General features: G+C 37.1%; 2 protein-coding genes across 7 annotated transcripts in view; both read left to right on the top strand.

Moving 5' to 3' along the window:
• LOC129777880 (latrophilin Cirl) overlaps positions 1-26,846 on the top strand; it is a 134,088-nt gene that overhangs the window by 17,854 nt on the left and 89,388 nt on the right. The window lies entirely within an intron of this gene.
• Positions 13,704-17,927, top strand: LOC129777879 (uncharacterized). Its single transcript, XM_055784451.1, has 2 exons — positions 13,704-15,429; positions 16,087-17,927. Exons 1-2 carry the CDS (start codon positions 13,972-13,974, stop codon positions 17,818-17,820), a joined length of 3,192 nt encoding a protein of 1,063 aa, XP_055640426.1. The 5' UTR covers positions 13,704-13,971; the 3' UTR covers positions 17,821-17,927.

Genomic DNA, 26,846 nt, shown 5'->3' with positions numbered 1-26,846 from the left:
GTTGCGAATCATTCATTCCAGGGATACGCATAGCACTTCGTATTTCTTGTATAATTTGCGATGAAGCGCTTCTCTAATTTACCCACATATTTAGTCGATCGGCTAAGAAATCACTAAATGTTTCAATATGAAATATTCACATGAGTTTTTGGGATACACATCATCAAATACGAAGGGGTAATTTTTCGTTTAAACAAAAATATCTCTGTATTGAAAGTAAAGACAAAATGGATATTAGAGGCGAATGAACTGCAAAAGTTTAAAGCCTCTTAAAAACAAAGAAAGAAGAAGAAATGGATATCCGGTTACTATCCGGTATCCCGTCTATCCGGTCGGATATTAGAAAAAAATCAATAATTTCTCATTAGTACAAGATAAATCGTAACAAATTAGCTCATTAATAAAATTCATACATAATTAAAAACAAGGTTTGATTACTGGTGACAACCGATTACGCTTTGCTTCGTACACCAGGCCAGCTTCAGAGAACAGTCTCACCATTTGGGGGTACTGCTTAGAGTCTTATGACCATCAAATGTAAGGGTCGATTGAAAATCAGAAAATCAGAAAAAAATCTGTTCAAGATTCCTAGCAGGAAACTTGATACACTATTGAAGAATATTCATTCTAAACGGAAAATTTAATCACCGTTTTATATTTTCGGGTAAAAACGTGTTCATTTTTTCCTAGAATGTAATTCCTTATTTGATTCATGGAGTTTCTCCCAGTTTCGTATTCGTATTCGCTTGCGTATTTCGTATTCGAAGCTTGCCCAATATCCGATATCCGGCCAAACTACTATCCGTTTCATCCATAATTGAAAGCTCCTACATGAATGTTCTAGGAATCAAATGAAAAATAGTTGATAAGATTAATTGGTTTCGCTGTTGGCTTAATTAGTAATTAGTAAAACTTATTAAAATACAGAAATAAATCGATTTTTTATTTCTTCCCAATATTTTTGTTCACTACAGCTACAAGATAAAAATGTGTTCGACAAATATCCAAAACTATAAGTTGAGGCTCTAAAATGATGTGACGAATTTCGTGCCAAGTTATCTTAGGAATTGGCAGAACCATCACTGATTGCAATGAAACGTTGTGAGTGTAAAGACATCGGTGATTTAAGTAACTTTGCATACTTGAAATCTCCAGAAAAGAATAAAACTAATTTTTAAAAAGGACCAAAATTTTTTTCTCGTTTTTTACGAAATATTTTAACTCAAACACTATAATACTTACAAAATTTTGTTAAAAAAAACCGTGTAGGAAATTGTTGAAATTTTTATATAAAAATACAAAAAAAAATAAAAAAGACTACACTGGGAGAAAAATATTTCAAAAACTTATATTCGTCTTTCTCAAAAACGTATTTTTTTAAATCCTCAAAAATTATATGATTAATCCATACAATAATCAACAAGTCATATATCGTCATGGGTACTTGTACAGGGGAACAATTTTTCTAACAACAACTTTTTCATGGTTTCTTCGAAAAAATTACAACTAATCCTAATTTTGTTCAAAGTCAAGATAGCGATGTAGTGTATTCGACAAAGTTTTATATCTTATGAAAATATGGACTTTTGTCGAAGGCGTCAACATTCTATTTTTCATAGTTTCTGGAATATATGGCATTTTTGCATGGAGACTCCCGAGAAAATAATGTTTCACTTGTAACATTCTCACGTTTGGCATGTTTCTGAATTGAAAAAAAGGTCACGGAACATGTCATCCGCGATAATATCAACACAATAATGTTACGAGTAGTTACATTGATACGAATTTTACAAGGAAAGGACGAAAAAGTTGTTGGAACAATTATTTTCTCTGTAATAGTGCCCTTTTTCCAATGTATGAGTCACTTGCTGGTAATTGCATGGACTATTGATAATAATAATAATATAATAATGAAGGTCCCGCCTCATTCCCCTACATAGGTTTGAGTTGGTCGATTATCTAGTTGATAATTAATTAATACATTCATATAATTCATATAACTTTTGTTCAAAATTAAAAAAATATATATTTAAAAAAAAATATTTTCAATTTTTAAAATATTTTTTTTCAGCGTATATTTTTTTATGAAAGATTAAACAATTTTCTATATTTCACTATTTGACAAAAATTTGGTAGGTCTTCCAGTTTTTGAGTCGGATTTTTTTTTTAATTTAAACAATTTCTATTGAAATTTAAGTTTTTTTTTACTTTTTTCGAGAAATGTAAACCTAAAAACTTTAAGACATACAAAATGTTAACCTGAGAATGAAACATAGAAAATTGTTTATTGTTTCATAAACAAATACAGAAAAAAATCTGAACGAAAGTTATATGAATAGTCCATGCAATTACCAACAAGTCACCCATACATCGGAAGGAGGACACTGTAACACGGAAAAATGTTTTTCTAAAACTTAACGGGTTCACTGGCTTCGGCATCTTCAATGAAAATTTCAGTGCCTCTTTCAAACTCAAAGATCCTTGTTCCGTGTATGTCGCTGAAATGGGTGCGATATACTATGCTCTAGGGATCATTGAAACACTGCCCATCGACCATTATTTTATTTTTTCAGACAGTCTCAGCTCAATAGAGGCAATCCGCTCAATGAAAGTTGATAAACGCTCATCTTATTTCCTAACAAGAATAAGACAACTATTGAGTGTTTTGGTCGAACAATTATTCAAGATTACTTTAGCATGGGTTCCCTCTCATTGCTCGATTCCGGGGAATGAGGAGGCGGACTTGCTAGCTAAAGTGGGTGCTTCAGAAGGCACACTTTTTGAAAGGCAAATTGCTTATAACGATTTTTTTCACATTCCTCGTCAGCACACACTCGTAAGTTGGCAGCGCATGTGGAGTGAAGATGAGTTCGGTCGTTGGTTACACACGATTATCCCTAAGGTCTCGACGAGTGCATGGTTCAAGGGATTGAATGTAGGTCGTGATTTCATTCGCGTGATATCTCGGCTTATGTTCAATCACTACAACCTAAACGCGCATCTCTATCGCATTGGGCTCGCAGCAAACAATCTTTCTGATTGTGGCGATGGCTACCACGACATCGAGCATGTTGTCTGGTCGTGTATCCGGTTCCATGCTGCCCGCTCTCAGCTCTCCAGAGCATTGAGGGCACAAGGCAGACAATCGGATATCCCCGTCCGGGATATCTTGGGTAGCCGTGATCCTGATCTTCTGCTTCATCTATACCTGTTCCTCAGAAACGCCGATGTCAACGTTTAATGATGTTTCCTTCGTTGTGTCCCCGTTTCATATCCCTCCTATCCGATCGATAAACTTTTACTTAGTCGCGGCAATACATACACACACTCTTTACAGATACACGGGCCAAAGGTTGTGCAGTCCACTGAACATTCAACAAGAGCCAAAGGTTGTACCGCTCATAACAACTCTGAACGAACTGATGATTGCGCCGGGTAGTGACCATTCTATCCTGGATTCCTCGAGTCGAGAAAGATGCACCACGCTAGATATGGGTTACAGACTAGGGGGGCGTTGCTGATTAATGGTCAGCTGCATCCCAATAGGAAGTATCCCGTGTCGGGCACACGTACAGAGCATTGGAGACAACAACATCCCAATTACGAAAACACTTGTAATACTAACCTCAAGCCAACCGCGAGTAATCGGTTACATATTACTAACATAGATAATAAGAAAAATTGTCAAAGTATTGGACTCCCGGCCCAGTGAGGCTAACGCCATATGAGCCTTGATAAAAATATATATTTTGAAAAAAAAACAACTTTCTCATGTTTTCTCTGAAAAATTACTACAGTTATACCTCGATATAAGGCAACTTTATTTTTTGTCGTTACGTTATATCGAAGCAAAAATTTTTTTTTGATTGATACAAAACTGTTCATGATTACTCAAAAATGCGCAAAAACTATTTTTCTATCATCCAGCAGTACTTTTAAACCTTTCTTATACCTATTTAAGATCATTTTCGTAGACAAACATAATCAGTTTTAAGTAGAGGAAAATGTCTGAAAAAAACGAAGTGAAAGTGGTATCAATTAGTGATGAAACGGATAGTAGTTTGGCCGGATACCGGGTAGATCCAAAGCCTGATAGCCGGATATCCGGCAGTCGGATATTCAGCTTTTTATTTGCGAATACGAAACTGGATAACACTACATTTGTGGATGAAGCGAATAAATGATTACATTTTAGAAGACGAGGTGGCAAATGAAAATAAGAGTCGCGTTCAGGAGAAAAATCCCGTTGCTAACGAAATCGACGAAATGTGATTTTTTGCAATATCCTTCATCCAGCCGGATAGCAAATATTCACCGGATAGGTCGGATATCCGTTTCATCACTAGTATCAATGTTTATTTTATAGGTTCTATGTTTGACTTACTTTATCTCCATATGGAAATGGAAAAAAATGTCATAATAATACCAAGTGGAAGGACTGCCCAAGAATATCAGGTTGAAAGCATGCGTATTTCATATGGGAAATTGTCGTGGACTGTAATACAAAACAATCCGTACATTGCTTTTCCACAGGCTTTCCTTCTCATCAAAAAATAAAATTGAAATCCAAAATGAAAACTACCAATGCTACCTCATTTTGCGGTACTTATTTATTTGAAAACTTACTAGAAACATTTATTCAAAATAATTTATACTCCAAAAACTATTTCTGTATTGTTTATTTTTACATTCTAAAAAGTTACGTTATATCGAGGTTGGCTTATATCGAGGTATGACTGTAATTGCAACGAATCTGCCTAATTTTTTAAAATGATTAGCAGATAAATGTTAACTTATTTGGAGGAAAAAAGGCGTCCCATGCTTCAAAGCTGACAAAAACCGGATAGTTTTCATGTTACAATTTTTCGGGTAATCATGAACATCCATTGATGATTATTGGAGATCGAAGAACCCTCGATGTTTCAAAGCGGAAACTATTTCTTGAATGCTTCTAAAATCAGTTTGTTCTAGAAGTTTTCCGGGAACTACAACCTAGAGGCGTTCTAATAATAGATAACTGCATTGCGCACCATTGTTTGTGGGGATGAAATTTCCTCTGACAATGGACTGATTAAAGATTGTCCAACGCCAACAGAATGATGAATCAGGGACAAATTCAAAACATAAAAGTAATATATCGAGAAAAATTAGAAATGTCAATCATGGTAAATTCAGAAATACTGGACAAGGCACTGAAAAAAATGACATTCAATGATCTTGCAATTTGAATATTGGCAGCACGTCAACCATAATCACAAAACCTTGGATGTAATTTTATCCAAAATAAATATGTATTTGGATAATGAAGAAAGCATTTCTGTATCCACCTTATTTATGATTACTGATCCTGGTAATCAAATAGTGGTACCGGACCTCGAAGAAGGAAGAATATATAACACAAAACTTTCCGACAGCCAAATTATCGGTAGAGTGAATGATCCATTAGAAAAGGATGAAGATACCGATGTTGGGAAAGATGAAGAAAAAAGAGGAATAGTTACAGTAATTAACCGGAAATAACAGCTCTGAAAACAAGAATGCGATTCATACAAAACTTCAATTCAAAATAAATATAATAATTTGAATGGGAAGAACAAAATAACTTGAATTTAGCTACAATGTATTTTACACAATGTTTTCGAGAAAACAAAAGAAATTGCTATGAGAAAATCACTGAAACTATAATTTTGTTATATCATGTTATACAGTGTTGTTTTACATGTCCATGTGATAAATATTGTAATAAATGTTTTACTATATATTTTGCATGTTGCACAGAAAATAATGTTCAAATCATACATATTGGAGAGAAAAAAAGATTTTTCGTTTAATAAAAATAAAAATGTTTCAAATATATCACGTTTCCATTTTATAACGCGAGAATTTTTTTGAGCGTGATATAATTGAATCCGTTCATTCCGGTGACGAAAAGTACTAAAATCAAATAAGAATAGTAATATTCAATAAATATAAGATAGGAAAAAAGTCACTTGCTGAAAAAAGTTACTCCTACAGCCAAACTAGCGTTGGCAGCAAACATTTCATCTTTGGCAGAAATGATGCCATTTAGTGTGTTGGAAAGTCAAATGCGCAAATAATGAGCTGTTTTAAAAGCTTAAAAATGGTGTGTATGTATGCGTGCAGACATCTCTTTCTGTTTTCTTTTCTCATTTCATTTGGGATTGTGCTAAAAAAAAGTCCATGCGACGTCAATGGGGATCGAACCAAGGCCGGCTGGTTCAGCAAATACGTGATAATATTGCACCTGATAATAAAATTAAGTTGGGAAATGTTTTCTAAGAGTAAAAAAGGAGCGCAAGAAGGAGAACAATATCTATCTCGGTCTGGGCCGTGTATGTGGCAAAGTATGCGGAAAGCTTATTTGTCTTTTGTTTCGCTCGCTCGTATTAATCTTATATTGCTGTACCATGTATATTATACAAATGCTTACCAGTATTTGTGAGTCATGACATTTTCTGTTATGTTATGACTCATTTAACTTCATAAATCGGGATGACAAAACATGAGTTAAAAATCAACATTTCGTGTATGCTCACGTCGGTGTCTCAGACCGAAAGTGGTAAAAAAGTGATACACGTCCCCTTCGTACCAACTCATACGATACGCTAAGTCATAGTGTTGATGTTTGCTGAGAAATGAACGAATTATTGATTTCTCGATCTCACAGACCTATACGCGAGTATAGAAGTGTTAAAGATAACTTAAAAATTCAAGTTAATTACCAAGCATAATATCAATAAAAATTGGTACTATATCGCATGCAATTTCTGCTGATAGGCGATCGCATGCTTTTCGAGCTGTCATCAATTTTCATTCGGAGAACGTCATGTCTGACGGAAACCGCAACGACTCCAACGAATTAAACAACTGCAAGATAACTAAGTATGATTGCTCCGACCAAGCCTTCTCATCCGCCAGTACCCAGTGCTACACCGAACGGACTGTTGTACATGCAGTGTTCCCATTTGCCTGCTGCACACCTTTATTCCGCACACTCAGCCCATCCAACGTCCCTTAGGCCTTTCCGATCCAGCCGACTCGGTATGTGAGTGCCTTTTAATCGAAGCGGCTGCATTTGAATGATCGCAGATCTCATTGATGATGGGAGTCGTAACTGTGTAACTGTGGCCCTGCCAATCGGCTCGATTTTCCTCTTTTCCTCTTCTGACTGCTTTCCTTCTTCCACAGCGTTCACAAATATCGTCGATTTGGGTGTAGTAACGAGGCCTGCAGCAGCAGCAGCCTCAAAAGTGTGAGGTAAGAGGCGTGCAAAGGTCTCCATGTAGATGGCTTCTACTAACACTTTTGTACGCTAGATTACAGACCATGGTATCGTCGAATATCGGCCTTTGTTCCTTGGGCCGCTGAGTGAAGACGGATGATTTGTTGCTGTATATGTGCACAATTTGGTTTCTGTCTCTCTCTGGCCACAGTGCACCCCTGCTGCTGCGGGTTCTTTGGGGTAATTGATGCAGTTTCCCTCTACCTTGCTTGCGCCTGGTCTGGCCATCGCATTCTGCACAACAGTAACTTATTACGCTTTGTTCCGATTTCAGGTTGTGGAATAGATTTGTTACTTCGGAAGGTGCGACGAGAAGCCCCGAAATAGAGACATGTCGAAATTTTGAATCGCCCTGCCGTTTATCGACTGAGTTTTTGTTTCCGCGGATCCAGGTCAATGGTACGTGCGGTGTAGTATCGTCACACCGCTTGTCGATCGGTTGGATTCCGGCATCATTTGAGGTGCTGCTAGTTTTTCGCATGAATTATTTAGGCATGTTCTCATTCGCCGGAAGCAGCTCAAATTAGATTTGACGATGAAAATTGTAATTTTCTATTTTCATACGAGTTAAGCAAAGAATTGTTCTTGCTACGCTTTCCATTTAGTCCGCATGAAGAGCATCTGCACAATAACAGTGTAGGTCCCTACTCCCAAGGATATTTATTGTATAAAAAGAAAAAAGTCAGAAATTTGACTAGAAAGTAGTCACATATCGTAAAATACAAACTTTTTTTTTATATTTCTTTATTTATAACTGTCCGTCCGTGAACGTTTTTCTGACGAAAAGCCCAACCCGAGGGACCGACTCGGGGTTTATCGTGTTACGGCAAGAATTGTTATGAATATAAACAAAGTTGGATACAAAATTATCGAATATAAATATTGTTTTGCAATACATATTAATAATGAAGTAATTGTTGGCACGCCATTTGACCTACGCCGTTGGTAACGGCGGAAAGTGACGAATTCGACGTGGGGCATTCTCCATTATTTATATAGCTCAATAGAACTTAACTAGTAATTTACGCTCAACATGTCCTTCATTCATTTCATCGGAAAGCATGAGATTTATCATTCAAGTACTGAGTAGTAGCTTTTTTTCTTAATTTGCCTTATAATAGAAATGACACCTAACATCGGCTCCTGTATGAAGCGTGAGCACCGTTGAAATTTTATCATGTGGCTGTGAATCGTAAATTTTGTGGTGTAATAAAGAAAACCCTAGGTTCGATGTATACATGAAATTAATCATTGCACCTGTGAGTAGGATTTTATTATGTGCTTGAATTAATATCAGCTGGAACACAACTTGATATCTATAGGCAAGTGTTCTGATGGCTACGGTTGATTTTTTTTCGTTCCTGTTCGAAATCGGATGTTATCATAGATCATTTATCTAGATAATTTTTATAAAATAATTCAACTCAAATGCATTTGGACCACTTAAGCAAATCGCTTAATATTTCCAAACCAATACGGTCTAAATAAAACTTGTCACATTGTATACTGAGCTACACTTGTTTTCTCTCAATAAATAATGTTTCATCATTATATAAAGCTTCAATCTACCAAATATATCATAAAATAAAAGAGATGATTTTTTAACATCAAAATTTGATGCGGGGTGATTTGGACCGTCTGTTGGGTGATTTGGTCCAGTGTGTGTTTCATCTAAAAAAACATACTTATGTTTATGTAAAGTATTTTAGGATAATGTTACAATCAGTAACAGTGTCCTGGGATCGATACCAGGTGTCTTGGAAAGATCCCAGACCAGAAAAATTGCGTTGAGCCCATCTCGACTTCTGTATGGATCTTTTCACTGTGGACGAGCATTTTCAAACACTTTTGATGCTTGGTCAAAGAAAATCCGTTTTCGATGGCCTGCGTTGCTCTTTCAAGCTCCTCCTTCTTCCAACGTTGTCTGTCCATCCTCTTCTTGTAATTCAGCGGCATCTGGAATCAATTAGACCAAAGAAAAGTCTGAAACCTGTAGGATCAATTCACCCCACAGAAACGTGTCCATGTCACCCCACACAACACGCAAAAATTAAAATGCAATTAATTTCATTTATTGTTATTAAACTTACAGTTTCGCTACATCAAATTGTTCCTCTTCTGTAGGCGAACAGAACTTTACTGCATAATACACGAAAAGTTTGTTTAATCAGCGGGACAAACCTTAAAACCACGATCGGAAAACTCACATTTTTTGATGCTCAAAGTACTTGATGTATTTATGCTACCGTTTTCCTCTACTTGTGAAGTTTTATCAAAGTTTCTTTACTTTAGGTACATACGGTTCAACAATAGAAGGAAATGACATTATAGAAAATCCAAGTTGAGCCGTAATTTTCGAGATAAAGGGGTGGTCCAAATCACCCCATATGACCAAATCACCCCGTGTTACCCTATATGATTAATTTTCGACGAAATCGGCATTCAATTAAACGTTTCAAAGCGCGTGTCAATGCAATAACGACCTGTCAAGCTACGTGATGAAAAGAACCCACACACACGTAGAAAGAATTTACATACACAAATTTGTAGAAATGCAACGGCGAAGTCTCTTTCAGAAGTGATTACTTTAAAATTTCACCATTTCATTTTTATTCACATCCTATGTTTGTGGTTCCTTCACGTTGTACGTATTTTTTACCAACTTGTTTTTTTCCTCCGCTGTCTAAGCAAGAGTAATCAAATCTTTGCAGACAACACATTTGAAGGGTTGGTTAAGCATGTGTCAATTCTTTAGAGTTAATTATTCTAGAAATTGAATGGGGTATAGCTGGAACTGCACAGTGCTTCAGATCATATGGCTGTCTAGGCAAGACATCTCACGGGCGTTTTCCAGCAGGAGCACTAATTTCGTCTAATCCTAAGTGGATAAGTTGTGGAATATCTGTTGAACTCTCCAGTGTCTGTTCATTGGTACAGTTTCGCACACCATGAATGCATAAACATCAACTAAGGCTAAGGTTACTTTGGATAGGAGTACGCACGAAAATTTGATTGTACGAATAGAAACAAACAATTTTGTTCGATAGAAGCTGACGAATACGAACGAAGCAAGGGGGAAGCAATGTAACCACACCAATACAACTCAATGTGGTTGTTTAGCTTCACTATTGCATACAATTCGTACGACCACTTTTCTGCATCCAGTGTCACCGCCGCCTAACGCACATCTGCCGTAAGTCACAATCACACTGCTGCAGGCTTAAAAATAAAGGTCTTCAAAGAACTAAAGAAGCAGCAATACAGCGGTTTGTTATATATCTTTTATGAAGAGAAATCGGAAGTATTGATTATTCCGTTTGATTCTGGTAAATGTTCTTCGGGTGAATGAAATTTGGTTAAATTATTACAGCAAAAATAGTCTCTAAACGAATTAACGTATTTTTCATTTTAAAATTATGCTTATACATATAAAGTAGAATCCCGATTATTCGCGGAATTGAATGGTAAGGTCTCTATATATATATATATATATATATATATATATATATATATATATATATATAAGTTAACGCAAGCAACATCATTTTCCCCACAGCAACAGAACCGATCACTGTGGAACAGTTTATCGGTAGCATCAATTCGCAAACGCAAGCGAAACAACAATTTAGGACACCAACGTAAAACACCGATTCGGACTCTGTACCTGACGCGACAACGGACTGGATAGAATGTGCAGCGTAAGGGCTTTAGGTAAATGGCTAGGCTTCATGATGTAAAATTGACAATAATAAAATCAGTCTAACTTGTGCTCTCTGTGAAACCGGTCTTTCCTTTCTTTTTAAGAACTCTTCGATATCCTCATGTAACTTAATTGGCGCAGTCGGTAGGATCGCTCGTTCAAGTGTTCACGCAAAAACAAACGTTAAATCAGAAAAAAAACTAGCTAATCTAACAAGAGTGATTTAAGTTTTACCTTGGAGTGCTTTGTGAATAATCGCGAAAACAATGAACCCAAACAGTTTTAACATATCCCCTGAATTACCGAGGAGCAATACCTCAGCACAGGAGGAAAATTTAAATGAACACGAAGAAGCCGCCAGAATTGCTCAAACAGCGGTAATGTTCGACAAGGCGGAGAAAATCCTAAAGGCGATGCAAACGCCCCAGGCAATCCGCGAATTGCCGCAATTCGACGGTAACCCCGTCAAATTACACTGCTTCATTAGAGCAGTGGAAAATCTGTTGCCCTTTTTAGAAACTCTTAAAGGGACACCCTTCGAGCAAGTATGGCTTCAATCCATACGCTCGAAAGTAACCGGAGATGCGGACCGAGTTTTAGAAACATACGGGACACCGCTAATCTGGGAAGAAATTAAAGCTAACCTGATAGCTTACTATAACGACAAGCGTGATTCTGTCACGCTTACCCGCGAATTGTTCCAACTGCAACAAGCTGGAACAATAGAAGATTTTTATAGTTCGGTTCATCAATTGCTTTCGCTTTTGATAAACCATACAAATATTTCAACATTCGATCTCAACTTGAGAACGGACAGAATCTCGACACACCAGGAGAATGCTCTTCAAGTGTTTTTAGCAGGACTAAAAGAGCCCATCGGCGGGAACGTAAGAGCCCGCCAACCAAAAAAATTAAAAGAAGCTTTCGATGCTTCTATTGAAGCGAGAAACTATCAAAATAAATGCGGTCTTAATAAGATGGAAACTACAAATCGATTCCAAAAACCGATTGTTGTAGCACCACCTCCCCCACCAAGGCAAAAGAACTGGAATAATTTTAATCATTACCAAAGAGCCCAGTATCAGCCTCAAACGAATCATTTTAATCCACAGCAAAATTTTTCGAGATTACAAATGAATCCTTTTAATCAACGGCAAAATTTTCAAAGACCTCAAATGAATCAATTCCACACACCTTACCAACAACATCAGAACCAAAGCTTTCTAAATCAACCGCAAGTTCCTCCGCGAAACGTATTCGCCCCAAGACCAGTTCAGATGCCGAAGCCTACTCCCATGGATGTAGACCCTTCAATAAGATCTAATAAAATAAACTATATGAATAGACCTCGGAGAGCAATCAATTACCACGAAGGCACAAATATGTCTGATCCTTACGGCCCGTACGAAGGACCAAATTGTGAATACGAAACCTATGATGAAGAAAATTATGAGCAGGATAATTATCACAATGAATCGATGGCTAGTACATCTTTTCAACCTGTGGTAACCAATCAGGAAGAGAGTGTCGAAGAAAATACCACTTCCACTGATGAACTGAATTTTCAGATAATTACGGCCCAAGAAACTCCTCCGTAAACAATTTTATACCGTACATACAAATCAATACCACTAAAGGACCACTGAAGTTTTTGATCGATACGGGAGCGAACAAAAACTACATTAGTCCGAAACATGTCAATTTGGACAAATGCAAGTTCACCAAACCTGTAAAGGTAACGAACGTTAATGGTTCGCAAAATATAGATCAATTCGTAAATTTCAACCCCTTTTCCACAATACCAGGATCAAAAAAACAAATATTTTACATATTCGACTTCCACAAATTTTTCGATGGTCTCATAGGATACGAGACCTTACGTGAACTAAAAGTCAACATATTAACAGATCAAAATGAGTTGAAATTCCCCACTGGCGTACTGAAAATGTTTCGAAAATATCCAAATTCGGCAATAATCCAGTAAAATCCAGATGAGACAAAAATTGTGAATTTACCAACTATCATCAATAATGGAGAATTTTATTTGGAAGATGACATTTTTCTCTCTAAGGACATTATCATACACTCTGGTATCTACAATTCAAAAGATAGCCATGCTTTTTTCACTGTATCAAACATATCAAAAAGCCCTTCAAAAGTATTAATAAAACGTCCTCTAGATGTTGAACTTAACAATTTTTCCTTAGAGGAACCGAACCAAGATTATGTAACTCAATTTGGCAGGACACCCATTTTCGATCAATTGAGAGTTGATCATCTGAACAAAGAAGAAAAATCTAACCTAATGAAAGTGATTGCAGATTATGAGAGTATATTTTATGTAGAAGGCGAACAACTGACCTTCACCAACGCGATTAGACATAAAATTTCCACAAAAGACGATATACCGATTCACACGAAATCTTATCGCTACCCTTTCTGCCATAGAGAGGAAGTTCAGCGACAGATTTCGAAAATGCTTGATCAAGGCATTATAAGACCTTCAAGTAGCCCTTGGACTTCACCAGTCTGGATAGTCCCAAAAAAGATGGACGCATCCGGCCAGAAGAAATGGCGACTTGTCATTGATTATCGTAAGCTGAATGAGAAAACGATCGATGATCGTTATCCCATTCCTAATATGAACGACATTCTTGATAAGCTTGGCCGTTGCATTTATTTTTCAACACTTGATTTGGCATCTGGATTTCACCAGATCGAAGTGGATAAGAGTGACATCGAAAAAACTGCGTTTAGTGTCGAAAACGGACACTACGAGTTTTTAAGAATGCCATTCGGTTTGAAAAATGCTCCATCAACGTTTCAACGCGTGATGGATAACGTTTTGAGAGAGCACATTGGTGTCCGATGTCTTGTGTACATGGACGATATCATCGTGTTCTCTACCAGCCTAAAGGAACACCTTGACAACCTAAAGAAAATTTTTGATAGTCTTAGATAATTCAATATGAAGGTGCAACTCGATAAAAGCGAGTTTCTTCACAAAGAAGTAGCCTTTCTAGGCCACATCGTAACTCGTGAAGGAGTAAAGCCAAATCCCGAAAAAATGGAAATCATCAGAAAATGGCCACTTCCGAAGAATGAAAAAGAACTAAGAGGATTCTTAGGAATTTTAGGCTATTACCGCAAGTTTATTCGAGACTTTGCGAAAATAGCCAAACCACTTACAAAAACGTTGAGAAAAGGAGAAGCTATCACTCACACTAAGGATTTCGTAGATGCCTTTGAGCGATGTCGAAATATTCTTACATCGAGTGATATATTACAGTACCCGAATTTCGACAAACCATTTATTTTGACAACAGACGCCTCCAATTTCGCAGTTGGAGCCGTTTTGTCACAGGGGCAAATTGGCAGTGACAAACCAATTGCCTTTGCTTCTCGAACGCTAAATAAGTCAGAAGAAAACTATTCCGCAATCGAGAAAGAACTTTTGGCGATCGTGTGGGCATGTAAATACTTCCGTCCTTATCTTTACGGAAGAAAATTTACTCTATACACCGATCATAAACCTCTCACATATAGCTTAAACCTTAAAAACTCAAATAGCAGACTCATTCATTGGCGCCTCTATTTAGAAGAATTTGATTACGAGATTAAATACAGACCTGGAAAGCAGAACATCGTAGCCGATAGTCTTTCCAGAGTACGAGAGGAAATCAACCTCAATGAAGCGGAAGAAAACTCTTCTTCCACATCTGAAAGCGACACTTCGTCAGACGGAGCCACGGCCCACTCTGCTGATACCGACGATTCTGACTTTATCCCAGGCACAGAAAAACCATTAAACGAGTTCTGTAATCAGATTGTTCTAAAAATCGGACCCAACGAAGAAGAAACCTATGAAGAAATATTTCCACGAGTTTTCCGACGAAAAATTACGAAATTGATATTTGGAGTTCCATACCTAATTAAAATGTTTAAAAATTACATTGATCCCAAAAGATCAAACTGCATCCTTTGCCCGGAAAAGTTGATACAGACGATTCAAATCGTCTATAAAAACTACTTCAGTAGAGGCAAGCCTTTCAAAATTTATTTTTCTCAAAAAATTCTCATAGATCTGAAAACGGCCGAGGAACAAAATATTGTTATAGAACAAACCCACGAAAATGGGCATAGAGGGGTATGGGAAAATAATAGACAAATAGCAAACAGGTACTATTTCCCAGCAATGAAAAGAAAAATACGACAGTTTGTAAGGCTCTGTCGCATTTGTAATAAAAATAAATACGAGAGGCATCCATACAAAATCATGCTCGGACCCACTCCGGACCCAAAAAAGCCTTTAGATTTAATACATCTAGATATATTCTTAAAACAACCTAATATATTCCTTTCCTTTTTAGATAAATTCTCGAGATACGCTACATTGATTCCCATCAAATCTAGGAACATTCAAGATGTACGTAAAGGATTAACTAAATACTTTTCCATTTATGGTACCCCAAATTTGATCGTTACTGACAACGAACCTTCAATGAAATCCATCGAAATTAAAACTCTTCTGGAAAACTTAAAAATAGACATCCATTTCACTCCTCCAAACCATAGTTCAAGTAATGGTACAGTGGAGAGGTTTCACTCAACTTTGGGCGAAATCTATCGTTGTACTAAGCCTAATTATCCCGACATAAACGAAAAAGAAGTTTTTAGAATAGCTTGCACCATATACAACAACACAGTCCACTCTACCACAAAAACCAAACCCCGGGAAATATTCTACGGAATAAGGGATGGAGAGGAAAGGCCTCTTGATATGGAAAAGATTTTAGAAAACAGAAACAAATTCTACAATGAAATTATTGTACAATCAGATAAAACTAAAAATAAAAAATTGGGTTACCATAATAAGAAGAGAGAACACCCACCGGTCCTTCGAGAGGAAGAAACCGTATATAATAGAAGACAAGGAATAAGGAACAAAGGAAAAGAAATGTATTTCCCAGTCAAAGTTGTCCAAGATAAAGGTAGAACGTTTCTGGACCACTCTGGCAGAGAAATACACAAAGAAAATATTCGGCGAAAATGAAACCATACAAATTATTTTTCTAAATTACAGATGTTGCGGAGCCAACTTCTAAAACTAATTACGCTGACGTTCATCACGACCTCATCATCGAGAACGATACAAATACATGACCTGACCAGAAACCCAGGACTAGTGACGTTACAGACCGGAAACGTACTAATTAAGACTGGACGTCACAGGATATATCACACAATAGACTTGGAAGACTATAGACCATTACTAAACAACATCGCTATCACTATCGACGGACTTAAAATATTCACAGACTTCAGCGACGTTTATATCACATTACAGTCCAAATTTAAGAAAGCCCAAAACACGTATATGAAATTGTTACCAAATAGAAGAAACAAGAGAGGAGCATTCAATTTTCTAGGCTCAGCCATAAAGGCGATTACAGGCAATTTAGATGAAGAAGATCGAATCCAAATAGATAACGATATAAATGACTTAAAACGAGGCAACCAAGAACTTATAAGACAAAATAATATTCAAGTAACTATCAACAAACATCTAGGAAAACGTATAAACAAATTAATAGATTCCGTTAATGAACAACAAAGAATAATCAAGCAACAAATTATATCAGCCAGACAATCTCTAATCACCAACAAACTTGTCAATCAAAATTTCACAGCAATCCGACAGGCATTTAAAATTTCTTATCATGTCGACCTAATACAAGAACACCTAGACTCAATTTTCGAAGTTATACAACTTGCAAAAATAAATATCATTTCTAAGAATTTTCTAGAAGCAGAAGAACTAAAGTTTATCTCAGATAAGTTAGAAGAACAAAATATTACCATTCAACATCCAGACCAAGCATACGATTACCTAGACATCAGAGCCCTCTTCAAGGAATCCATCCTCTACTTCATCATCGGCGTCCCGCAGATTTTACCACATCCATTCACCAGTCTTCTCCTAGAACCACTTCCAATCAACGGTCAAATCATCAAACTCCCTTGGCATAAAGCAGCAATCTACGGAAACTCCACCTATTTCATCAAAGGCAGTTGCCAAAGTATCGGCGAAAATTCCATTTGCGAAGAAGATAAATTAGACGATACCTCAGACGACAGATGCTTCTCCAAAATCATACGAGGCTCCCCAGGAAAATGCACCTTTACGAACTATCGGAATACAACCAACATAAAACGATTGACAGACAACCATATCATCATCATAATCACAACAGTCACACTATCAAGCGACTGTCTACATAACAACAGAGTTTTAACAGGAACGATGCTGTTGTTTTTCGAGAACTGTACAATCTCACTGAACAACAAAACTTTTAGCTCCATTACGTTTCCATCGAGAATTATCCCAACAATAGTGCCTCTGGATGGCGTGAAAATTGAACAAAACGAATTCGAGCAGAACCTGGACTTTCACACATTAAAGAAATTACATTTCCAAAACCGAGAACAACTGGAGATAATTAAAACCCGATATTTCATCCAAACATCAACAAGTTTGGGCCTCTCATCTATATGCTTCATTATAGGCTTGATCGTCATAGTTTACCATTGGTACCAGAAGAAAAGGACACCCAATGAAGAAAAACCAAACATCAGTTCAGCAGACAACCATCATCCCAACACAATTGTATCGGGACGATCCAAACTTGATGAGGGAGTAGTTAACGCAAGCAACATAATTTTCCCCACAGCAACAGAACCGATCACTGTGGAACAGTTAATCGGTAGCATCAATTCGCAAACGCAAGCGAAACAACAATTTAGGACACCAACGTAAAACACCGATTCGGACTCTGTACCTGACGCGACAACGGACTGGATAGAATGTGCAGCGTAAGGGCTTTAGGTAAATGGCTAGGCTTCATGATGTAAAATTGACAATAATAAAATCAGTCTAACTTGTGCTCTCTGTGAAACCGGTCTTTCCTTTCTTTTTATATATTTCTATATATATATATAGATATATATATATATATATATATATATATATATATATATATATATATATATATATATATATATATATATATATATATATATATATATATATATATATATATATATATATATATATATATATATATATATATATATATATATATATATATATATATATATATATATATATATATATATATATATATATATATATATATATATATATATATATATATATATATATATATATATATATATATATATATATATATATCTATATATATATATATATCTATATATATATATCTATATATATATATATATATATATATATATATATATATATATATATATATATATATATATATATATATATATATATATGGAGTGATGTCTGTCTGTCATTCTCATTCTTATGGACTCGAAAATTGGTATGTAGGGGTTTTTGGGGTCGGGAAAGGTTCTTATGATAGTTTGAGACCACTCCCCCCTCTCTAAGGGGAGGCTGCAATACAAATGAAACACAAATTTCTACATTACTCTAGAATTAATCAAGAATATGGAACCAAATTTGGCATGTGGAGGTTTTAGGGTGTAATAAATGTTTTTACGGTGGTTTGACACTCCACCCCCTCTCTAATGGGGGGCTGCCACACAAATGAAACTCAAATTTCTGCATTACTCAAGAACTAATCAAGCAAATGAAACCAAAATTGGCATGTGGAGATTTAAGATGCAATAAATGTTTTTACGGTGGTGAGACTATCCACCCCCTCTTTAAGGGGGGCTGCCATACAAATGAAACCCAAATTTCTGCATTACTCCTGAATTAATCAAGCAAATGAAACCAAATTAGGCATAGGGAGTTTTTAGAGTGCAATAAATGTTTCTATGGTGGTTAGACTCTCCACCTCTCTTTCTAAGGGGGGCTGCCATACAAATGAAACTCAAATTTCTGCATTACTCAAGAATCAATCAAGCAAATGGAACCAAACTTTGCATGTAGAGATTTTAGGGTGCAATAAATGATTCTATGGTGGTTAGATACTCCTCCCCCTCTCTTAGGTGGGGCTGCCATAAAAATGAAACACAAATTTCTGCATAACTCGAGAATTAATGAAGCAAATGAAACAAAATTTGGCATGTGTAGGTTTTAGGGTGCAACATTTTGTTTACGTTGGTTAGACACTCCACTTCCCTCTCTAAGGGGGAGCTGCCATACAAATGAAAGACAAATTTCTGCATAATTCGAAAACTAATCAAGCAAATGGAGCCAAATTTGTCATGCGAATTGTTCAGGGAAAACAAAACGTTTCCATGGTAAATAGACACTGCTGCCCTCTCTTCGAGGGGGGCCCCTACACAATTTGGGATGTGAGGGTTTTTGAGTATGAGAAATGTTTCTATGATGGTTTGACACCCCTCCCACCTCTGGAATGAAGAGGGGTATAAAAATATTACACATATTTCAACCAAAAATATTCCAACCAAACATGACAATTGAAAATTTTCAGAAAACTGAAGGAAAAATGGAAAATTCGGAAAATTAAATTTCCACATGTTCTACGCACGATGAAACGCACTCCTATATCTTCGTCTATCTATACCAATAAAAAATTATCGCCGAATGTGTTGATAAGAGCAGAACTCGAGGAAGGAATTGTTCAATTTAGGGCTGTCTTTATTCTGTCGTTTTTCCTGTATAAAACATTTATTCCATGTAACGGAGAATGATGTGTTTTGTTAGAAATACTAGGAATTTTATAGTAAAAGGTAAATACATTGGGGTTGATTGGAAGATCAATCAATGAACAGTCTGCGATTGGACCCATGAACTGGCTCATAGTAAGAAAACGTGAACGTTTGAAGGTATTGATAACAAAAAACAAATTTTGGGCTGGACGAAGTTTGCCGGGTCAGCTAGTAAAGGAATAAAATGGGATGCATATACGAAAAAAAATATTGCAGCATGAAAGCTATGTTTTATAAATAAAGGAATTATTGAACTATTCATCTGTAAGGTCACGGACGTTGGTGGTTAGATAATGTGAAAGCCATGGCTTAAAATAGAAAGAGCCTATAATAAAATTGTTAGTATTTCCACAGTGGTGCCTTCCGGAACAAGACGGTCAAAATTTTTTTCTTGTCTTGTCCTTTTCTTGTCCTACTTTTTTTTTATATATCCAATCTCTATAAGGATGTATTCGGAGAAGATATTTGTTCTGTTGTTTCGGATTATTGGACATTTTTATTTAAATTCTAACTAACTATTTTTTGTACCTACGAAATAGTTGAGTTCTGTTTGCAGTAAAGTTGTAGAGCTATCAATTTTATGAAAAAATTGCTGAAGATACATAATTTCTAATTATTGGTCCTGCAGAGACGTAACTATTTTTTGGAAGAGTATCTTGAAACTAGTTCTTCAACTTAAATTCTACCTAAATTACATTATATCAACTCAACACCTTCCAAAAAGTTTTAGGTGACATTAAAATACGTCATTTACTTTGTCATGCTTTGAAGTATGCGAACACAAATTTTCAGAATCAGGAATCATGTACATCACTTTTTAGGTCAATTTTCCGCCGCGCTATTTACTCAATATTTTACTCGACCTGTGGATATCCTCATTTAGCGGCGTCACGAGATACGTTACAGTATTTTCTCAGTTACCTCCAACGCCTGTGTTGAAATAAAGCATGACGAAATAAATGACGTTGAGTACACGTTCTCGAACATTCACATTTTTGAATAATTTAGTAAAAAAAATGACAATTTTGTTTTGCAATCACTGTACATCGCAACGGTAGAAAACCGATTAGAGGAACCCGGGGCAAGAGTGCCACCTTACGCGTTTTTGAATGTTCTTTTGTTATTTCATTCAATTTTTTTTGCTGGTTTGTTCGTTTATACTCCTATTTAGGTGTAGCTATGCATCAAATTGTTCAAAAGTTATGTTTACTATGAAAATGTTTCATTTACAAAAATGATGTTTTTGGCTTGTATTTTCTCAGTACGGGGCAAGATTTCGTTAATTTGCGCCTGTGCGTTTATATAGATTGCAGTTGTAAGAAGCTCAGTTAGTATTTATCTGTTCTCCAATAAAAAATATTTAAGGTTCTGGCTGATAATATGTGAGATATATGCAGTATCTGTATAAAACAAAGTTCTGTAGTTAAATAATTGTAAAAGATGGAAATAGGCAAAATAATCAGATGGGCACTCTTGCCCCGGGTTCCCCTACTCGCGGTGGACTCTAGTTTAGAAGGGTGACATATTTCTTGCCGGCACATTGGGCTCTCTTCCTCGGGCCCGAAGGGAGTTTTTCTAAATTTGATCTGGCGACAAGATAAATCTCGCACGACCAAACAACGTGCTCGATGTCGTGATAACCATGGCCACAAACGCAGAGATTGTTGCTGACAAGATTGATACGGAAGAGTAGCGCGTCTAAAGGCTGATTTAGACGATGCCAGTCAGCGCTCTAGTTGAAGTATCCAGTGAATAGAGAACAGACACTCTGTTTAAGTTAGAGGCCAATTACTTGTTCGATACTGGTACAAGTAACTTGAACAGAGTGTCTGTTGTCTGTTCACTGGATACTTCAACTAGAGCGCTGACTGGCATCGTCTAAATCAGCCTTAACGAACAGTGATTGGACATGAGTCGGGGGAGGTTGCGAATAAAGTCCCGATTCAAGTCCAGACTTTTGAGCCATGGTTTGAGGACGAGTTATATTGTTAGTCCGTTTTATTGTAGAAGTGTTCTCCGGGTTGCCTTCTAAGACTACTTATGGAAATCCTCCGTCAGCGGGTGTTTGGAAAAAACTAAATAGTTCAGGTGTTTGTCACGCAATATATCGTCGGTTCGTTTCATTGTACGGATACTTCTCAGTCCCCTTCTCTGATAGTCCATGGATACCTTCCGTCGCCGGTGGTGAAATATATGAAAAACTAGATCTAGAAAAATCGCGATGCAATTAGTCATGGATGATATCGCCGGTCCTTTTTATTATATAAGTGTTCTCCCAGCTGCCTTCTCAGCCAGCCCATAATTTCCACCGTTGGGTGTTGATATGTGTGAAGAGCTAGGAATTTCGCAATGTGCCAAGAAGCATATTGCTAGTTGGTTCCATTGTAGATGTGACTTTTCGGTTATTTTTCGGTTACCCTATCAGAGTTCAACGCATGGTAAATCACGTTGCACTGAATACGAATTTGTACTTTAAAAAACTAGAATATAATTCTTTAATATCTTTTGAACGAGTGACAATTTAAAAAAATCGAGCGATTTCGTAAAAAGAGGTGTTCCACCCCATATTACAAACACGTATAAAACATTGTGCATGAATTCGCACGACCAAACATTAGAGTGCCAATGGATGTATGGGAACAAAGTGCTCAATCGATCAGCTCAATCAGGCTTTATTTACTAGTATCGCGAAGACGTCAAATTTTAAGTTTTTTGAAAACCTCAAAATTACCCAAGACGAGAACACATGCAATCGGGGTTTTCAAAAAACAAAGTTGAATTTGATAACAATGTCTTAAAATTGCATAAAACTGTTATCTCGGATTTTGTTGTTGTTACAAATTGACTTTTTGGCCTCGGTCTTTTCCGTCCGAAATGTGAATTTTGGACAAAAAATTGTTCAACTGATACACATCTGCCGAAAGCGATCATCAAACTGCTCTTCAAAGATCTCAACGATCAGCGAATCAACGAATGTATTTTCACTACAAAAAGCACTGCTTTCAAGTTTAAATGAGCATTGCAGTTGTCCAGAATCAGTTGAAATTGATCATTCACTGATGTTTGGAAATAATTTTAGAAAAGTTTACTGCTTTCCAAAAAACAACTTTCCGTTGACGGTTACAAATCGAGAACAGTACACTCAGGTTTTTTAAGCGATTTTTTTGCGCGGTTTTTTACGAGTTTTTTTACGCGGATTTTCCAATTAACGCGGTTTTTTTACGCGGATTTTCCAATTAACGCGGTTTTTTTTACGAGGTACGTATCCCCCGCGTAAAAAAAACCAGGGTGTATTGTCGAACCTGTAGGAGCGCCTTTAATAAGTCCCAATTTCTAGCCTTTTTTTAATGTTGTATTATAGTGCCTTCTGGCTGGTTCGTCACTTCGGATCAGGGCTTTACTTCCGAGAAAAGAATGTTGGCAATGAGAATTGAGCTCATGACCTTTAACGTGAGAGGTACGGATGTTAAAAACTACGCCAGATCGACCCCCACCTCTAACGTTTCTGCAGTATATCACTGAGAATCTGAAGTTCGTCAAACACTTACACAAATTGTCACATATTTCGATGTCGGGATATTGGATCTCCTTACAAATTTAGTACATCCAGATTAAGTTGAAAATCTAAATTTCAGCTAAAAATGATATCATTATGTTACACCATGCAATTTTAATGAATTGGCCAACTTTTGAAACAGAAGTTCGGAATGAAAACGGAATGATAAAGATAAAGATATTTGATTCCAAATGAATAAGATATTCAATGATCTTCCTAGCCGAACTGGTTGTGTGTCCGAACGTGTCGAACTATTTTTATTAGTAATAACACAACAATGGAAGCATCATATTAAATAAACGAATGGGATAAAATATATGATACCGTGAACCGAGGGCTAATTGATCACGATTTTCAGAAAAATGTAAATATTTCCGAAATGTTTTGTTGAAATTATACACAATTATTTTTGGAACAAGTACTGGTACCAAGGTCACAAAACGTTATGAAATGTTGTAGATTTAATTAAATACTATCTTCGAAAATTTTAGTTTGTTTTCATTAGTATGTTTGATCAATTTCATCCCGGTGATCAATTTACCCCCGGATGACGGTACTCGATTTCATTTTCTTATATTGATCAAGAAAAAGCTAAGTAATAGTAACTAATTTCGTTACGGACCTTCACGCTTTGGCGGATCCTCTTCCGCTCCCTAGAAAGTTACGTAAATTGTGAACATGCTCTTATTTTCTCTGCATGTTTCCTTCACCCACATCATTTTAATCAAAAGCCGTTTCCATACAATATGTACCCAACCCATACAATATGTTAAACTCATAAACCTGGTACCGAAACATAGGTGAACTATGTCAAAAGAAAAACAGTGTTTTGTTATTTTCGAGCAATTGTGTCGAATGTATGATAGTTAAACGAATGGTTCAATTATATATTTGAGGGGCTCAGAATGCAAGGGGTGTAAGTGACTTGATCGATTTCTCTTCATCTACTTTTTCTTTCGTTAATAACTTATCTGTAAAAACGTTCCAATTTGAGTTTGCTATAGAATCCGATAGATGAGGTTCTGGCCAGTCTTCCACATTGTCAAATACAACTGGGAATGTATTTGTAACTTAGTTATAACTAAAAGAGATAGCCGATGTAGAGAAATCGATCAAATCACTTACACCCCTTTCATTCTAAGCCCCTCATTTATTATGTTTTCTAAAAAAGTTTTCTCAAGATCTGGAAATTTCCAAAATCACGAAAAATATATCAAACTTTTTTTTTTAGTTTCTGGGGTACACGACACGTTTATAAAATAAGAGACCAAATCCATCCGGGACAAGTCTTTTTTCGGTTACCGGGTCAGTGGGTGTGTCTCCATTATGGATCGGCCGGTTCCAGGTCGTCCACAAAGCGCTCTGGTAACTAATTACCATCGGTTGACCAATCAATATATCACTTCTCTGTCATAATTAGTGCTTCATGGAAGGCACACGGGTGAGCCGCACATATTTCCCACATTCAAGTGTGCGCAGTTGGAGAAGGCTTGAAATTCGATATTACACAGTTCCTGTGATCTGGGCGGCATCACTTGGGGTAATGTGTTAGCCTAGCCACTGATGACAATATCTGCGTGGTTGTAATGGCTGCCGGATAAATCTGTTTACTACAAATATCACATTACATCGCGATTCTCATTAGCGCCATATCTAGCGGTGATTGATCAAATCACTTCAACTTCATTAGAGGCTTTCGAAAAAAAATGACTTAAATATCGGCCATCGCGCCATCATTGTATATTTTATCATAACGGCGTAATTAATGGATTGAAGAATTACCTCCGCCGCGAGTGTGAGCGAAAAGGACGAATATTCTTCGTTAGTGGCGAAAACAGGCAGGGTCAAACGTCGCTGGTGCGCTCAGGCGTTAGGCGAACGAACGATGTCTTAACCTTCTGTTCAGCGGCGTCGCATTGGTGGCATTCTGATTGTAATGAATTGTTGTACTGAATTAATGAATGAATTACTCTCTGGGTACCTGGACACAGACGGACGGCGTGGGGCCATTGACAATTACCATAACCAAGGAATTATGGATTTATGTCACCTCACCTGCTTCCAATAAAGGCATAGGGTTCAGAATAATGGCTCAAGTTTTCAGCGGTTAATAATATTCGCCCCATAGTTTTATGCTGGGATGATGGGAAAAACTCATTAATAAAAATGATTAAGTATAACTTGTAAGCAAACTATGTTCCACATTGCGACACTAGTCAATCTTAACCTTTTCGCACGTTTTCAGATTACACAGTGAACCATTTGTGAGGCATATTATTTTTATATTTACGTTGAAATAAAGTGATTTACGGCATTCTCATATCTCGATAACGATTGTTTGTGTGTGCGTCGTGTTAATGCACAGGGGGAGAAGAAGGAGAACGGAAAACAATCACGGATTGGAAGAGAAATTCGATAATCACGTTCAACAGAGCGAACAACGTGAATCAGAATCCACACCAGAACGGATAATTTGTCTCACGCTCAAATCGCTTGCAGGTACCGCTGCTCGTTGGTCGGTTGGGTGCCTGGCGAACGGAATGGAATTCCAGAAAGAATGTTTGAGTGTGTAAAGATCTTGGCCGCTTCGTCTCGCGGTGCAGCCAACTGGCACTGCTCACACTAATGGACACTCTAATGGATCTCTTTAGCATTTTTTTTCGTTTTTCTTGTTCCGCCGTTCGGCCTTTTGCCAGCGGACGAACTATCTATAGTTTGCCCATGGTCTGACCATCGAGCCTCGGCTTATTTCTATATTCCACAATACTTACCGAAGAGTGCCACTCCACTCACTTTGCATCGAGGTCCGAACGAAACCTTTCGAGAGGAGTCAGAAACATGTCCCCACACTCGTTGCTCTCTGTTGCGCTTACCGCTCATTCATGAGCAATGTTTAAGTGATGTTTATGTGTGTATGTGTATGTGCCCCTCGTTCGCTTCTTACCACAGATACAACACGAGAAAGAGATGAAAAACTCGCGGCCAGTGGAATTAGCGAAATGGCTCACACTTTAGCGACGGCGGCCCGCTCTTACCAGTACAACATTAGGGTATTAGCGAGCTTGAGCTTTTTCCCAACCCTCGCGCTCTCTAATTGCAGTGAATATTAATTTTATAGAATTAATCCGGTCGTGCCTGCTCGCCTCCGGCTTCGACGAAACCTGAAGTAATAATAATCCGCGTCGTCTCGCAATCGAAAGGATTATTAGGGTCGGCCATATTTATTGCGTGAAATGAGGCTCAAAATTAGTAGTTTCGGGGTTGGAAAATTAACACGATGTGCGACTTTTGGCACCCAGCAGCAAATTGAACCGGAGCGGACTGTGCTATGCCACGATGCCCCGATGCCGGTGGTGTGGGAAGCAGCGAGCTTCCGAATTCCTTCGCGTTTGCGTGTAGATGTCAGACAGCGAACGGTGAGCTGAAAACGAATTTCCGAACGGTAGTCAATAGTTTTGTGTTATCGATATATGTTCGAAGCACTTTGCCGAAGTGGCACGTATGACTTCCGGGGAATTCTGTACATAAATTGAGTGGAATTTGGTCATATACCTGTA

The sequence above is a fragment of the Toxorhynchites rutilus genome, chromosome 3 (assembly GCF_029784135.1).
Source record: "Toxorhynchites rutilus septentrionalis strain SRP chromosome 3, ASM2978413v1, whole genome shotgun sequence".
In the NCBI taxonomy this organism is placed as follows: domain Eukaryota; kingdom Metazoa; phylum Arthropoda; class Insecta; order Diptera; family Culicidae; genus Toxorhynchites; species Toxorhynchites rutilus.
This window is presented reverse-complemented; position numbering and strand designations above follow the sequence as displayed.